At 41.9% G+C, this 17,640-nt stretch overlaps 1 protein-coding gene and 1 long non-coding RNA gene across 4 annotated transcripts in view; one reads left to right on the top strand and one right to left on the bottom strand.

Annotated features, from left to right (window-relative positions):
- The window catches only part of PTPN3 (protein tyrosine phosphatase non-receptor type 3), a 124,546-nt gene that overhangs the window by 101,450 nt on the left and 5,456 nt on the right, over positions 1-17,640 (top strand). For all 3 annotated transcript variants that reach the window (XM_020786577.3, XM_020786578.3, XM_020786580.3), the window contains one exon: positions 3,040-3,185. In XM_020786577.3, the coding sequence (XP_020642236.2) occupies positions 3,040-3,185 (146 nt within the window). The remainder of the gene's footprint in view (positions 1-3,039; positions 3,186-17,640) is intronic.
- LOC140708381 (uncharacterized) lies at positions 4,156-16,891 on the bottom strand. The gene is made up of 3 exons (XR_012088535.2): positions 13,077-16,891; positions 9,909-10,104; positions 4,156-5,259 (listed from the first exon to the last, which is right to left on the bottom strand). It is a non-coding gene; the product is annotated as an uncharacterized LOC140708381 (long non-coding RNA).

Raw genomic sequence — 17,640 nt, forward strand, 5'->3', positions numbered from 1 at the left:
ATGGCAAAAAATAGCAAAAAAAAAAAAGAGGAAACTATTAGAGTAATTGTCTGGAGTTGTGGTCACATTTCTTAATTTGTACAGTTTAGCTGCTTCAGGAGTTGAAACAACAGTGCAAGAAATTAGAGCAAGAATGACCAGAATATTGAAGAAACTACAAGATATACTAATAATTTTTGTAACAACTTAACTGAACAAAGAAGAAATTAATGATTGGTGATCTTGATATAAGTGTTCAGTGCTAGATGACCGTTGGGTTTTTCATTCTCAAACACAACATTTAAAAAATTAAATTGATAATAAATATATAAAGAGCTCCTTACTTATCCTCTTTCACATTTCTAGTATTTTAAAAATATATCAGAAAAAGAATGTTATGAAAATAATTTCTCTCAATGTGGAAGGGCTCAGTTTACCACAGGGAAAAAAAAATGGAAATTCAGATGCATTCTTCTTCCAAGGAACTAATATTAAATAGAGTGTAAAAAAAGTCTCTAGAGCAATTGAAACTGGGCAAGACTTTTTCATCATGTAGGAAGAATTTAAAAAGATGTGTGTCCATAATGGTAAATCCAAATAGAGAAGTACAGAATATATGGGAGGAGTAACCCATTTCTGATACTTTCTTGAATTAGACTTGCATCTACCTGCTCAGAGATATTCAGATTCACAATTAGTAGGTAATTGGTGATAATTGGTATTTTGTGAATTGACTCATGATTGAATTGATCATACAGTGTACTTCATTGCCATTTGATCCACTGTTTAAAGCTCTAAACCAGAGGTCTGCAAACATTTCACACGGTGCGTTGGTATGCCTCCATGAAATAGGGCTTGAGGGTTGTAAAGGGAAAGGGAGAAGGGGGCCGATGGGGAAGTTGAAAGAGGAAGTTGAAGGCTACCTGGGAAGTAGAGGGCACAGGTATAATAGTAGGACACCCCCCCCAAATCCTCCAGGAATAGCCAAAAGGAAGCATGTGGAGCATCAGTCCCCCTACTGCAGGACTTCCCAAACGTTTTCCACTGCTCTCCTAAGCAGTGGCGGTAGCAGTGGCAGAGCAGGAGGATTGGTAAGGGATGTGTAGCAGAACTGGAAGCAAAGAAGGACGAAGGAGCACAAAGCATAAAGAAAAGCTTCAGTGTTCCTCCTGGTTGGTTTGGCGACATTCCAGGGAGCCTTGAGTGGCCAGCAAAGGCATTTTGTTGACACAGCAGTGCACCTACACATTTTTAAGAGGGTGAAGGGGGCAGAGAAAAGCAAAAAAGAGGAAGAAGATATGTCCCGCTTGAGGGGTGTAGACGAATGTACAGCATCTAATTTACCCTTTAAAACACAGAGTATAAACCACTATCACAGGATATAAGCTGCATGACCACAGTGCACAACTACACAGGAACCAGAAGATGTGAGAAAGTAGGGGGGCATTTCTCTAGTCTGACCACGGCTTGGATATGATTCCAAAGAGAAAGAAAGGCACAGCCTGCTTATAAGTATTTTTACTAGCTGTTCATTCTTGAGGTGAAGTGACAGATTGTCTTGAGAGAGTTATTTTAGAAGAGAGTCTCTAGAAAACTCAAGAGTGTGTTTCTTTAGGTCACCTTAGGTTAGGATTTGCAAATGAGACTTTTTCTGTCTTTGCTGCAACTGAATTACAGTTTCCAGTGTTATTATTAGAGGAATGGTTTCACTCACTTGAGGCAAACAGGACAGAAAATTTTGCAATAAGACTGAAAGCAAAGAGTGGTTTTCTGTGGCATTATACTGACAATTTAGAGAATATTCAGAAAGAACATGCTATCCTGATGATCTGAAAACAGAGTGTGAGCAGAAGGACAGGGAAGCCACTTCCCCTGTCAGCATGCCATCCCCTCTTCCCATAGAGACAGAGGGTTATGAAACCACCAGTTCCCTCAAGAAACAGGGATGGCTATAGAGGGATGGAAGTCACCTGACAGACCTGAAAGCTCAGGCACAATGGAAAGCTGGAGAAAGGACCAACTGGAAAAAGGGAAGGAGCCAGAGGAGAAGGCAAAGTAAAAGAAAAGGAAAGCAAAGAGGAGGAAAACAGAGTGATGAAAGAAGAGACAGGTGGAATACCACTGTAAGACAGAGAACAGAGAAATACAAAATGCCTTGAGGAAGAATGTGAGGAGATAGAACAAGGTAACTCTAACCAGGAGTCTGGGACAGACGTTCAGACAGGAGACGGAGGACGGGAGAATAAGGAACAAGACTCCCAAGTTACCAAGGATAGGAATGAGTCACTATGGAATACCTGTGGACTGGGTATGCTTGCAAGTGCCTAAGGAAGAGGGGAGAGGTAAAGATGCCATCAGCCCCTGCCTAAATCATACTTTCAGGAGAGGAGGGAGTGAAGGAAACTGGAAAGAGAGAGAGGGGAAATGGTACAGAGAGAGTCCCTCAGGGAGAATCGCTACCCCCTCTTGGAGATGGAAATGCAGGAGCAGATGAGACATGAGAATGTGGAAGGACGCAGGGAAAAAGAAGGATGACAAGGCTGGGCGGAGCTGAGCCCATCATCCATGTTGTGGCAGCCTGTGTTCAGTGCCTTACCAAACAATCTATCCAGTATGGACAGGAGTGTAGGAAAGACCGCCACCAGTAGATGTGGAAGCCTGAACAGTACGAGGAGATAGACAGTTGAATCCCCAAATTATGGGATTGATGATATGTCATTTGAGGTGGTTGTTGATAAGTTACCGGTTGTGTTGAATAAAACTGTTAACATTTGAAGCAGAAGAATCTCCAGTCGTGAGTTCAGAATAGGGGGAACCTATGGCAGGGAAACCTGAACCCAGTCACCCAGAGGTTCCAGCATTTATCACATATACACTCTGGGTTTTTTTTTTTTTACCATATACCTCAATGTTTCTTGTTGCACTGAAATGTGTAATCTCCAGACTTTGAACAGAGAGAAGCGATTCTGATTTGATAAGTATTTAAGTTAATTTAAACTGATGGTGCTTTTTACAGCTGTCTCATTGATAACTGATGGAGAAAATGTTTGTTCATTTCAGACTGAGGAAGAACACACTGTAACCCATCTGCAGTATGTGGCATGGCCTGACCATGGTGTCCCTGATGATTCCACTGCCTTTTTGGAATTTGTGACCTACATGAGACCAAAGAGAGTAGAAAATGAGCCAGTTCTTGTTCACTGCAGGTACTGAAATTAATTGTGCATAATTATCTGGCGCAATAGTCTGTTCTAGCATCTTCTTCATGTCTATAGAATGTGTTACAGTTAGGAGTGAAACAGAATTGCTCTTCGTTTTCAGGGTTGCTCAGAGATTGTCCAAATTCATTTGGATTGCTGAAGAATTTCAATGAATACTACTGAAGGACAGAGGGCCTAATATACTGTCTGTCTGTCTGTCTGCTTGTTGCTGTAAAAAAGAAACATAAGCAGAGCCCTGTTGTGTCAGACCAAGAGCTCAGCTACCTTAACATCCTGTTTCCCACAGTACATGCCTTGAGAAGTGGGCATATATGTAATAACAACACCGATAGTTATTGCCCAACAACTATGAATCAGTGACATTTTATCTCTTTCAGTGGCTATTAAGAGGTGATACCAGTAAAGTTTGTTATAGGGATCACAAAAGACTCGTCTAGGAATTTGTATAATCCCTTTATACCACCTTATGGCAGCAAAACCAAGAATTAATTACACACTGTGTAAAAAAGCATTTCCCACCTATTAGTTTTGTTGTATTGTGTGTAGCCATCCTTCAGTCTAGAGAGACTATAGTAATGTGCTCTGAATTGAAGTCTTGGAACAGCGTCTAGCGTGGCTGAGAAGGCCAATTCAAGAGTGACAATCCCTTCCACAATGAAGACAAATACAATCTGTCCCCTGTCCAACTCCCTGATTTTGCTTGTTTTGGGACTACCTCTTTGCCTCAGCCTGCTGAACAAGTGTCTCTTCAAATTGGGAGAGGCCATGCTGTACTGTCTGCCTCCGGACTGAATGCTCAGATGTCAATGTTTCCCATCTGTTGAGGTCCATTCCTAAGGCCTTCAGATCTCGCTTGCAGATATCCTTGTATCGCAGCTGTGGTCTCCCTCTGGGGTATTTTCCCTGCACTAATTCTCTATACAGGAGAACTTTTGGAATCTGACCGTCAGCCATTCTCATGACATGCCCAAGCCAACGTAGACATCGGTATTTCAGTAATGTATACATGCTAAAAATTCCAGCTCGTTCTAGGATTACTCTATTTGGAACTTTGTCCTGCCAGGTGATACCAAAAATGTGTTGGAGACAACACATATGGAATCTGTTCAGCTTCCTCCTGTGCTGTGCATAAGGGGTCCAGGACTCACTGCAGTACAGGAATGTACTCAGGACACAAGCTCTATAGACCTGTATCTTGGTATATGCTGTCAGCTTCTTATTAAGCCATACTCTCTTTGTGAGTCTAGAGAACATGGTAGCTGCTTTGCCAATGCGTTTATCCAGCTCGATATCTAGAGAGTGTGTGTCAGAGATCGTTGAGCCAAGGTACACAAAATCATGAACAACCTCCAGTTCTTGTGTAGAGATAGTAATAGAGGGAGGTGAGTCTACGCCCTGGCCCATGACTTCTGTTTTCTTCAGGCTGATTATTAATCCAAAATCTTTACTAAAATGGTTCATAAGTTGTTGGAGCTCTTCAACAGAATGGGCAACAACAGCTGCATCATCGGTGAAGAGGAAGTCCGGCATGCATTTCAGCTTGAATTTGGTCTTTGCTCTCAATCTGGAGAGATTAAAGAGCTTTCCATCTGATCTAGTCCGGAGATCACCTTCTGTTACATTGCCATATAGTGTAATATTATGTGGAGGGGAAAGATCTCTTTCTGTGCTAGCTATATCCTACTTAATTTTATGCATCTTTTTCATTTGCCTTCCACCATTCTGTTATTTTTTTCATGAACGAAAAGAGACTCAAACACTTCAGTATTTTTCAGACAGAGAAGGGTTATCAATTATCTGCTTATGTTGGTGTTTGCAGTTCCTCATCTTGACTTGTGAGGACAAGAGATATAAGGATTTGGTGCTGAGAACTATACATAAATTTCCAAATGTGGCTTTAATGTGGATTTGTATATTTATGTAATGGCAGCACTGGCACATTTTTTAATAACTAGAAGTATTTGCATCGGTTTATCCATGAAAACCATTTTTGCATAAGTCATCACCAGTTCAAACCCCCATTCATGTTTTTTCTTCTTCTTCATACAACATGTTGGATCTGGAAAGAGAGTAGAAACAAACAAAAATGTGGGCATTGTTTATGAAAATGTCTTTCCATAACTAATCCAACCTTAGAATTGTCTCCAGAAAAATAAATGTAAAGACATGCTGTGCTACTGGAGATTGATTTGTCTCCTTCACCATCCAACAGGTGTCTCATCTATAGTAGACAGAAATAGAGCTTGGAACTAATATGTTGTTTTAACATCATTAAGGCTAATGCATTTAATTTCTGGCTAAAATGGATAAAAAACATCTACACTATGCAGTTAACAAGAGCTATTTTGGTTGTGTTTTGTGTTCTAATGTTGAGGAGTTTCAAGGGGAAATGAACAGATGGTTGATTGACCAGCTAGTTGCAGTGCACAGATCCGGCTCTTAAAGTCTCACTGTTAGCAAGTGTTGTGGGAGGAACAGAATAGAATTTTTGCAGTTGCTAGAATCCTGTTGGTTAGTTTCACCAGCATGGCTGCAGTGCTGTAGATTGCAGTGGTGAGTTGCCACTAGTTAACAAGTTATCACTTGTTGTATCCCTCAACATGCACCAACTCACATGACTGGTATGTGATAAGAGATATAAGAAGAAACTTCAGGCAAAAACAAAATAAAAGTAAAGAAGAGAAAAATGTTGTGGCAGCATAAAGACTTACTACTATATTTTAATGTGAGCTTTTGTGGAGAAGTCTGCTTCTTCAGACATAAGAGTGGGACTACATGGCAAATATTTATACTGTATCTTTATACATGACTCCAAATCAGAGACTGTATTGGTACACAAGTTGATGACCTGGCAATGGCCTTTAAAAGTGCACTTGCACTGATGCAGTGTCTGATTCTGTCCACAAAAGGTCATGTTAAAATATAGCAGTTAGTCTTTAAGATGCCACAATGTTTTTGTCTTATTTTTATTTCGTTTTTGCCTGATATGCTAGCACAGACTAACATGCCTACAAGTACCTTTTCTAAAGTGGCAAATTGTTAACTAAGGGCAATGCACTGCTGCAGTTTGCACTTACACCAGTTAGTTAACAATATTAGTTAACAATATTTATCCTATAAAGCTCTAAATGGCTTGGGTCCAAGCTATCTCAAAAATGCATCTCTCTATTAGCCTGCCTGAGTGTTGTTCATTAGGAGGCCTTTCTTTCGGCCCTACCACCATTGCACTTGATGGGGATATGGGAGAAGGGCTTTTCTGTCATGGCTCCCAGACTCTGGAACTCCTTCTCAGAGGAGGCTAAGCTGGCCCCATCTTTGCTAGCTTTCCACAAGCAGGCAAAGAACTTTTCTCTTCAGGCACATTTTTAGTGAGTGACTGTCTAGGAGGCAATAAACAGAATGGTTTATACAATTTTTTTTTGGCATCCAAATCCATATTTCACGGTGCTTTTACCTAACATTTAACTCTTACTATTTTTTCTTTAATATTTGTTTTTAGCTTTAAATAATGTGTTTTTAATTATGTATGTCGCCTTGGGTCCTTTTTTAGGAGAAAGGTGGGCTGAAAATATTTTAAATTAATTAACTAACGAATTAATTAATTAGCCAATAGGGTTCTGGCCAGTGTGGAAGAGAAGTTAGGAGAAACTCTTCCTCAGGGTTCAGTTCAGTAGTTAAGTCAGATTCTGCTTTGTAGCTGAGGATTTTTTTAAAAAAACAGTTGAAGACCTATATGTATAGTACTGTTCCTTGTATTCATAAAGAATCATACCATATAGTCTTCTGTATGGATTTGGGGTGTGGGCACTTTTTGTTGTTGTTTATCTGCTTAATAATTCTATGTTGTGAGCAGCTTTTTGGTTCAGTAGCTGAATGAACAAAGATGAACTCAGAGTATACTAAACAATAACAATAAACTATGCCAGCCTGATTCCCTTTCAGGAAACAAAGGTTAGAAATCTAGTACAAATGAAATTGCGCTTCTAAAATGTGAACGAACAGGAAGAAATAAAGTGTTTTCTTCAGCTCTTTCTGTAGCCTTTCCCTCTACCTCTTCTGAAGAACCCCAGATTCCCTACATGAGCTGTCTCACACTCAACCAAACATCAGATCCACTGCTGCTGCTGTCAAGTCAGATCCTTTGGAGAGAAATAAAGAATCTCCTGGACTGCAGAATGCTGTTAAGCATTAGGCGCAGCAGGCCTGGGAAAGAAAGGCAGGGCATGGCTGTGCAGCCTTCAGGAAAATATGTTTTGTAATTCCTAATATTGCTTCAGCTATACATCTTTTATGTGTATCTTTTCACTCATCCTCTATGTGTAATTGCATGCATAAAAAGGCTTTTATAAAGTGTTCAAACTTTCACAGAGGTGGGGTTAGGGAATTCTGGCTCTTATGTCTGCAGTAGCAATTGAATGTAAGAATGTGTATTAGAACCAAAATACAACCCTTCAGAGCCAGAATCTGAATTTTTAAAATTTGGAATTTCTGGATTTCTGGAACTCTTGTCACAGTCAATATGAATACTGTAGAGTCAGTGTCTTCTGACACCGTCCCAGTGATTGTGGCAAACGAAAGAGTGCACACAACAGCCAGCAGTGGGTAGGTATTAGGGAATGGCTGTAGTGGGCATACTGATTGAACAGTGGGAATTTCAGCAGGAAATGCCAGAAGCATTGGAGAAGCTAGGGACAGGTAGCACCGGGGAGTGGGCAGCAGATTGGAGCAGCAGATAGCCTGTGGTGGGTGGAACTGTGCCAACAGCATGTGGCACAGCACATTTGAGAGAGTAGCAGTTGGAAGAATGAGAGGCAGAAGGAGGGGTCAGCAGACTGAAGCATAGCAATACCTAGTACTGTGAGCAAAGTGTGCCGTTGTCTTTTACTTAAAGGGGACTTCAGGAAAGCCCAGCAATAGTAGGTTGACCTTAAGTTAAATAAGACTTTACACAAATCCAGGTTCCAGACCTGCAGGGCTCCTGCATGTAAACTACTACCTATGGAAATCAGTGTTACCTACCAGAGTGAATGGCGCGTCATTAAGGGCTGTCATTTCCCCTAGGTGACAAGTAATCCTTGCATTTCTAAGTCTGCAGAAGGACTTTTCCTGCACCCCTCCAAGCTCCTCTGCAGTCCCTAGTCTGGAACGTATTCTTGTGATGCAGGTCTGGCATTTGCTGCCTCCCATCTCTTACTACTTGTCCGTCTACCTCCCTGCTTCCTTGGTGGCGCAACCTCTGCCCTCTGATGACTCTTACTCTTCACAATAGTGAAGCCACTTTCACCCACTGTACCCAGGAGCAATGCCCCCTGCTCAGTCTTCACGTAGCTGACCATGCTACTATTGGAGAAGTGGCCCAAGTCCTGCCCATGCTTCAGCATTTTCTTTCACTGCATGTTCTCAGCCATGCAAGCTTCTTTTGCACACTATTGAAAATACTTCCAGATTATTGACTTCCTGGAAGCACCAGTTTTTTTACTTTGTATTCCTAACAGAGATTGCTAACTTTTCATCACTACTAGTTCTGGTGACTGGTGAGGCAACTGCTACTAGAGGACAATTTCAGGGTCATTGTTTCTGCCATAGTGGCTACTTGATTCCCTTCAATTTTCTGCTGTCCCATGTCAGATGTACATGTACCTGAAAGGGAGTTCTCTCATTCTTACAAGGCTGCTTTTCATAGGAGAGATTTGCTGCAAATGGATCCTTCCTTGAATATGGTGGAGCTGCATGGCATGGATATGGAAGGCAGTATCTGGTGCTCTTCATAAATCTCTTTCCCAACCAGAAAAGCAAAAGCACTGCTGCTTAACTGCTTGATAGCACAGTTGTTTAGGTCCCTCGCTGCAGAGCCAGAGGTTGGGAGTTTGATTCCCCTTTGTGCCCCTTTGACAGGGGCTGGATTTGATTATCAACAGGGGCCCTTCTAGCTCTGTAGTTCTAAGATTCACAAGCTGGCAGTATTGGTCTGAGTGGCGATGCCATCCTTGTTCTTCTTTGGTACATTGGTTCTTTGGGAGAAAAGTCCCTTCTTTAGCAACGTTTTTGGCCCTCCTCCTGTCTGTCTCAGCTGCATTGCATGAAGACCTCACTGGATGCATTTTATTTGGGGATGCATAATAACAGTTATACACTGATTCTTCGTGGCCTCTGTGAATGCACACAATTGGGTTGTTTTGTGCCTGTGCAGGACTCTCGGTGGTTTCTAGAGCTTAAATGTGATTAGTAGGACGTTCCCCTGTGGAGCGCATGCTCCGCCTTCCAAAGGTCCCCTCTGTTCCTTTTTGCCGCCATTTCGGTTGGACCTCTTTCAGAATGCTAGAGCAATTATTCAGATCAGTCCTTTAAATCATTCATTGGCTATTTTCAATCATCTCTTTCATTTCCTATTTTCAATCATCTTTTTTGTTGGATGTTCCCTGTAAATTATCTGTTTCCCTTTTGAATTTATTCAATTCATTTTTTTCTCTTCTACCTGCAGTTTTTTCTCTCCCCCCCACCTTTCCCTTACTTTTCCCCGTACCTTTTATGGGGCCCCCAGGGCCTTTCAAGCGGTGTGTGCTTTGCACAAATAAGATCCCGCTTACCGATGGTCATGACCGTTGCCTTTTTTGCTTAGGAGAACAACACCAAACACACTCCTGCCCCAAGTGCAAAAAGTTTACAAAGCCAACTCTAAAACTATGCCTACAAAGGCTTCACTCGTACCTTTGGGAAAAATATCTCAGCCTGGCCCCCATGGATCCAGCAACCTCTCCAACTCTGAGTCCAGAGCGTCGGGAAACTCCTCACCCGATATTGAGCCCGATGACTCCATCACCTCAACAAAAAGACCTTTTGAAGTCCACTTCGAAATCGACCTCAACATCCAACTCAAAGGCTCCAACCCTTCCCGATGACTCTTCTAAGAAAAAGAAAGATAAGGCTAAACCTAAAAAGTCTAAGAAATCTACGAAATTGACTCAAATAGATCCACCTCAGCCGGTGTTCTCATCACCGATCCTCGAGGAGTCATCTTGGATAGAGATGACCCAACTTTAATACTGGCGCAGTCTGCAGCTTCCATTACTAGCCTTTTGCCAAGTACTGGCCTATCTCTGGCTGATGTTCATTCCAGCCCAGCCTCAGCCCATTCAAGCCCTAGATCATCAGGGCGGGCAATACCTAGTCAGGTCTCTGGTGCAGAGCTGTCTCATCAATCTCCCTGCAAACACCCGGTGAAGAAACAACACCTTTCTCCAATCCAATATGCCCCTCCACACAGGGAATTTTACTATTATCCTGGACCATCTGGATACTCAGCTAGAGATGACCTTGGGGACCAGTATCACCGCTATGACCCCTACTATCCTGAAGACCTGACTGAGCATGTCTATTGTGACGAACCAAGAAGGGTGAGATATGCTTATCCACCCTGATATTCACCTTCCATATCACCTTCACCACCACAACATCAACACTGTTCATCCACAGCATATCCAACATCGACTCACCATACATCAATCCCTACAAAATCAGCTCTCAAACACTCCCAGTACCAGATTTTCAGCCGTAACCCAAACAAGCTAAGCACTCTTCCAGGCACTCTTGACATCATATGCCTCTCCAAGTCACCACTACCTACAAAGGACCTCCCCCTCCTCCTCCTGACATTGAACAATGTCCAGTATCAAATATACCTCCCATAGACCAACTACCTCCACCATCATAACCATTGGCATCCGCCACCAAACCACCACACCGATCACCATCCTTACAATCCTCCCTTTCTACTCAAGATTCAGCATCCAGTATTTCCCAGAATCACCCTCTAATTTACCTACCCCATCTTCTGATGTGGGCAAAAACCATCCACCATCCCGATCAGAAGATTTCACATCTTACTCCCAGCTTGTTATGCGAATGGCAAAATCTTTGCAACTCAATATTGAAGAACCAGCACCTCAAAAGAAAGACTTGGTCTTCAATGATCTTAATCAGGATAAAACACCACCCCTTAGCTTGAGTTTCATCCCTGCCATGCTCGATTTAGTAAAAGAAACATGGGACAAACCCCCTTCCTCACTTCAGATTTCAAGACATGTAGAAAATCATTACAAAACTCACAGTCCAGACACAGCTTTCCTCTCTAAACATCCCACACCAAACTCAATTATTGTGGAATCTAATCAATCAAGAGCACATAATAAATCATCCGTACCTCCCACCAACCGAGAAGGAAGAAAACTTGACATTCTGGGAAGATGACTCTATTCCCTCAGATCATTTATCATGAGGGTTGCTAATTACCAAGCTACTATGGGCGCATACCATCGCCAGCTATGGAAAAGAATTCTACCTATCATTCAAGCCCCAGACACCACCAAGACAGAAGTCCTAAATATCCACACTGAGGCTTCAACCTTAGCTAAACAGCAAAGAATTGCTTCCCGCCATATTGTGGATGTCGCCTCTAAAGCTATGTCCACTTCTATTGCCTTGAGGCACCATGCCTGGCTGAGATCGACAGGTATCTCAGATGATACTAGATCAAGGATACAAGAACTTCCATTTGATGGTGCTGGCCTTTTCAATACTAAAAACGGATGAAGTAATGGATAATTTTCATAAAATCCATAAAACAGTACATTCATATTCCAGCCAACAACCTTACAATCAGTGCCCTCAATTTTGAAGACTACCTTTTTTTCAACAGCAGTTTCAACCATAACAACAACCATATCGACTGTACAAGCCACAGGTGTCTGAAAGATCCTACCCAGGCCCATCTACATCTACAACACCTGACTTTCTACCTCAACAACAACAATCACATCGACAACCCTTTCGACGCCCACAAAAGAAGGGTAAGCAGTATCCATAGGCCCCTTCTATCTGCATTCCAAACTAGACTCCATCCCTTCATCAGTGCTTGGCGCCAAATCACTAATGATCAGTGGGTTCTTTCTATGTCCAAATGGTTATTTAATTGAATTCCAATGTATCCCACCCTCTGGCACCATTAAGATTACTCCATACTCACTAGCTGCCTGTGAAGAATTTTCCCTTCTGCTACAAAAACAAGCCATACTCATAGTCCCTTCCCATACCCTGTATGATGGATTTTACTCAAGATATTTTACACTTCCCAAAAAGGACAGAGGACTCCATCCTATTCTCGATCTTAGAAACCTTAATAAATTCATTCGACCTAGACTCTTCAGAATGCTGACCGTCAACACTATCATCCCTCTCCTTTCACAGGGAGTCTGGTTTTTCATCATCTACCTCCAGGATGCGCACTTTCACATCTCTATCCATCTGCATCATCACAAATTTCTACAATTCAAATTCGACAACGTCTCATACCAATTCTGCTCTCTCTCATTCGGACTTTCCATGGCACCAAGGACCTTTACCAAATGTATAGCACCAGTTGCTGCCTACCTCCATCTTCAAGGTATTACCATATTCCCATACATAGACAACTGGTTAATAGTTGCTACTTCTTATCACGATACCGTCAGAGCCACCCAACTCACTCTCAATACTCTCCAAGATCTCAGACTCAAGGTAAACCTTGCCAAGTCCCATCTCGAGCCCTCACAGACAGCCACTTATATCAGGGTGTATTTTGACTCCCTACGAGCCAGAGCCTTTCTCCCTCAAGAGAGAATCATCAAACTAAAACAAGCCATCCGATCGTTCCAACACCTGGCTTCGGTATCAGTGCATCAAGCCCAGCACCTTCTCAAGTTTATGGCTTCCATGACAGCCGTTATCCAGTATGCAAGGCTCAAAATGAGGTCCCTACAATCATGGTACCTATCGCTATCCCATTACAGACCACCCATCCAAACGTCTCACAGTAACATCAGAACTCGCCAGTCAACTCACTTGTTGGACATTTCTTCCTCACTTGCTTGTAGGCAGACCCTTTCAGCCTTTACAGCTCTTCATACACCACCGACGCCAACCCATTGGGATGGGGAGCTCACTGTCGACATCACAAGATACATGGTCTATGGATGAAACAAGAACAATTATTACACATCAACCACCTCGAATTCTTAGCAATTATCAGGGCCTTCCACACCTTCTTACCTCTCGTTGCAGGACGAGCAGTACAGCTAGCAACAGACAATACTACAGCACTGTACTATATGAACAAGCAGGGAGGTACCCACTCCCTCTCCCTCCTGTATCTGGCTGTCAAACTCTGGGAATGGTGCTACCTACACCACATTTTCCCAGTAGTGGTCCACGTCGCCACAGAGGACAACCTTCTTGCTGACCATCTCAGTTGTCTTACCACCAGGACACACAAGTAGGCAGTGAACAACAAAGTTTTTGACCTTCTCTGTCACCAATGGGGTGTTCCGTCCATCAGTGTCTTTGCCAAGCCGGTATTGACAAGAACTCACTCAGAGATGCTTTTATGATAGACTGGGTTGGAGACCTACTCTACCTATTTCCTCTGATTCCACTCATACAGCATACCATCATTCGACTTCAGCAGTTCCACTCGAATGCCATCCTCCCCGTGGTGGCCACATCAGCCATGGTTCACCCACCTGAGGTAGATATCAATCGATGTGTTCCATCTCCCATCAATCCCCAACTTTCTGACCCAGGACAATGGGATAATTTACCACCCCGACATAGACTCTCTGAACCTGACAGCATGGAGGATACTCCCACCATAAAAAACTTACTAGATCGAGCCCGAAAGCCATCGACCCAACGGTTATAGCAAAACAAATGGAAAGCATTTCTCTCTTTTGCTAATTCTCAGAACTTACCTGCAACGCCAGTTTCTCTGAAGACTTTACTTACCTTTATCCTTCATCTCTTTCATCTCGGACTATCTTATTCTACTCTCAAGGTGTATATTTCTGCTGTTGTAACCCATCAACCTTCTCAGTCTGATTTGGATAGGCTTTTCTCTCACCCAATTTTGAAGAAATTCCTGAAGGGACTCCACAATATCCATCCCCCATGTCAACATCCTCTTCCTCAATGGTCTTTGCAACTTGTCCTCAACACACTTGCCCAACCACCTTTCAAACCAATGGCTACTACTAATTTCAAATTACTTTCTCTAAAAACATCATTCCTTGTAGCAGTAGCATCTGCTAAACATGCTAGCGAACTTGCAGCCCTCAGATCGGATCCACCTTTCCTTCAGTTCCATCTGGATAAGGTTACTCTCTATTTTGATGTATCATTTTTACCTAAAATTGTATTTGAATTTCACCTCAATCAGCCGTTGATTCTACCAACATTATTTCTGTCTCCTTCTACACCTGTCAAGTGCATACTCCACGTGCTTGACATAAGATGCTCTTTGGCCTTCTACATCGATAGAAATAAATCATTTAGAAAGTATCCAAGTCTCTTGTTATGCTTTCATGGTCTTCATAAGGGTGCCTCAGCTTTGCCTCAAACTGTCTCTCGTTGGATTGTTCAAACTATCTCATTGGCCTATCAGCTCACAGGCAAAACACCTCCTAAACATTTAAGAGCTCATTCTACCAGAGCGCTGTCAACCTCTACGGCCTTCCAGCGCGGAATAGAACTCCCTCACATCTGCCATGCAGCTACATGATCTAACCCATCGACTTTTGTGAGGCACAACCATCTGGATGTCCGGGCGAAGAATGATGCTGCTTTTGGCAGAGCAGTCTTGACATCCTTTCTACCGTGAGGTCCCACCATCCAGTAAGTGAGCTTGTCAGTCACCCAATTGTGTGCATTCACAGAGGCCACGAAGAAGAAAGAGAGGTTACCTACCTGTAACCATGATTCTTCTAGTGGTCCTTTGTGAATCCACACATCCCACCAATCCTCCCCTCTGTCGGTCATCTTGTCTTTTGATATAGGTCTTTGACAGTGGCAGACTCTTACAGGAACTGAGGGGAGCTTTGGAGGGCGGAGCATGTGCTCCATGGGGGAATGTCCTACTAATCACATGTCTTTAAGCTCTAGAAATGTCTGAGATGTCCTGCGCAGGCGCAGAACAACCCAATTGTGTGGATTCACAGAGGGCCACTAGAAGAACCATGGTTACAGGTAGGTAACCTCTCTTTTTTTCCTTTCCCTCTCCCGCTTCTCTTAATAGAAGCTGCTGCAGTAGATGCAGGCAGCATTTCTGGAGCCTTCCTCAAGTGCCTCCTTGTTTTACCATACCTATCTTTCATGCTGCTTACAGATTCTGCCCAAAGAATTATAGTACCTGATTCTGCTACAGCAGAAAACAGACCCTTCCAATGAAAATTTCACAGAGAGAGAGAGACACACACACAAAATCTCTTAACTTAATATATATCTATATATAACAAAATCTTACTCCTCTACCTGAGGGGCCTAAATCTAATATTTTCCTTTTGATTTATAACGTATTACTCTCTGAATCTATTAATCCTAAATCTTATTTCTAACTATTTTAAGTAAACAATACACAATGAGATGGAGAGAATTTAAATGTACATTGAGGGTTCAGAAAAGGACACTAAGAAAACTGCTGCAGTGCAGGATTGCACCAGACTATATCCTAACAGTAAATGTTCAGAGGATTCCTAGGCAGCTACTGTATGCCCACCTTTCCATTAGAAAGAACCAATATTGGAAGATTCCTACTGATACCTTTGCGTGCTTTTCTCACCCTGGCTCCCCTCCCTTGGGTAACCCATGGCAAACCCAATTAGGAGACATTGGGTTCTCTACCCCACTACCATTGGTGCCAGAGTGTCCTTAAGATCAATTTCCAAGAAATCACTCCAGGAAGCCTAAGAAATAGCTTTCACTTTGACTTCTTGCTCTAGCAAACAGAAACCTAGCCTTTTGCTTTCTAAACTCAAGAGTAAATAGGACTCTAAATATTAGAAATTATTATTACAGATATTTGGAATATGGAAATTTGGATTTGGATATATTCAGAAATATCTGAATATAGTACTATTTGATGAATCCCAAATATTTCTGAATTCAAATGCACATCCATAGTTGCGGCTAAGTCCCTAAATTTCCTAATCTGTATACATTTTATCACTTATTGTTGTCTTGCCCTCCTTCAGAAGGTTGTGCTTTTAGTTTATGTGAACAGTTGGGCAGCTTTGCCATAAATATTACTGTAACCATCGGGTTATGTTGAGGATTGGGGGAATTAAAAAACAATGTTTTATTTGTAGAAGCAGTTAAGAAGAAAAAGAATATACAATAAAGAGAATGCCGCCAAGAGCAGTATCATGTGCTAGAGAAAAATGCCTCAGCAAATGATGTTGGAACATGAGGGAATAATTTTGAATTAACAACTTAAACCCATGAGCCTCAGAGCTGGCAATATTTAATTTCATTAATTTCATTGGAGCAGTAAAGCGTGCAACGTAGCAAATAATTTATCCCATCCCTTTTTTACAAAATTAATCAAGTGGAGAAAGTGAATAGCATACATATTGCCAGGAGTCGATGAGAGCAGAAATAAGTTACTGCAGTTAAGCAACAAAACTCAGATACACAGATTGTTAGTTTACAGGATTGTTTAAACAACTTTCACCAACCAGGCAACCTTACCAAACCTTTTCAGATACATTGGACTACAAATCTCACCATCCTCAATAGGAAACAATGAGTATATCAGATTGGTGGTCCAGCACATCTGGAAAGTAAATGCCAAGTTGGGAAACTAACTCAAATTACAAACAGAGCATTTCTGAAAGAACCAAGACTTGTGCCATCAGGGGGCAGTGTTCTCAACAAAAGAGATACACTGTATGCTGTTAATTCTGAGGTTTGTTTAAAAATGAACCAGTAATGATATTATGAACATAAACAGTGTAACAAACCAGAAATCATGCACCCAGCTCAAATTTATATAAACAAATTAGAACTTTGAGCTCACTAAAGATCAACAAATTAAGTTTCTTGTACCAATATGTTAAGCTTTTGATGGGAACCAAGGAAGCCACCCGGCTAAGGTATTGATTGCTCAGTTTGAATTTCTTTCTCCAGGACCTGCTCAGCCCTACTAGAAATACTTGTGCTCTTTGAGATTTCCCTTTGTCTCTTTTTGGTGTGGAGTTGTCCTTCCACAACAGAAATATGTTTTTTGACATGTATCTGAGAGTCTGATTAGCTTAGCCAGCTAATGTTTATGTTAATTTTAATTTCAGTAGAACTGATTCCTATATTCTCTTTGCTTGGCTCCCTAATAAATACACTGTTGTCAGAATTGGAGTTAATCTGGTTTCCATGCTGTTCAAGAGTAGGGTCTGAGCAGTCAGAATGCAAGCTAAACCAGTGTTTTGCTAATCTCAAAATAATCTAGTGTGCAAACTACAGGTGATCAGAAGAGAATGTAGATTATAATCAGCTTTTAATGCTTAAAAGAATTCCTCCATTTTACAAATTACTGAGACATATAGTTCAGCTCCAAAGAGGTGGTTGAGGAATAGAAAAGAAG

Source organism: Pogona vitticeps, chromosome 6, assembly GCF_051106095.1.
Source record: "Pogona vitticeps strain Pit_001003342236 chromosome 6, PviZW2.1, whole genome shotgun sequence".
Classification (NCBI taxonomy): Eukaryota; Metazoa; Chordata; class Lepidosauria; order Squamata; family Agamidae; genus Pogona; species Pogona vitticeps.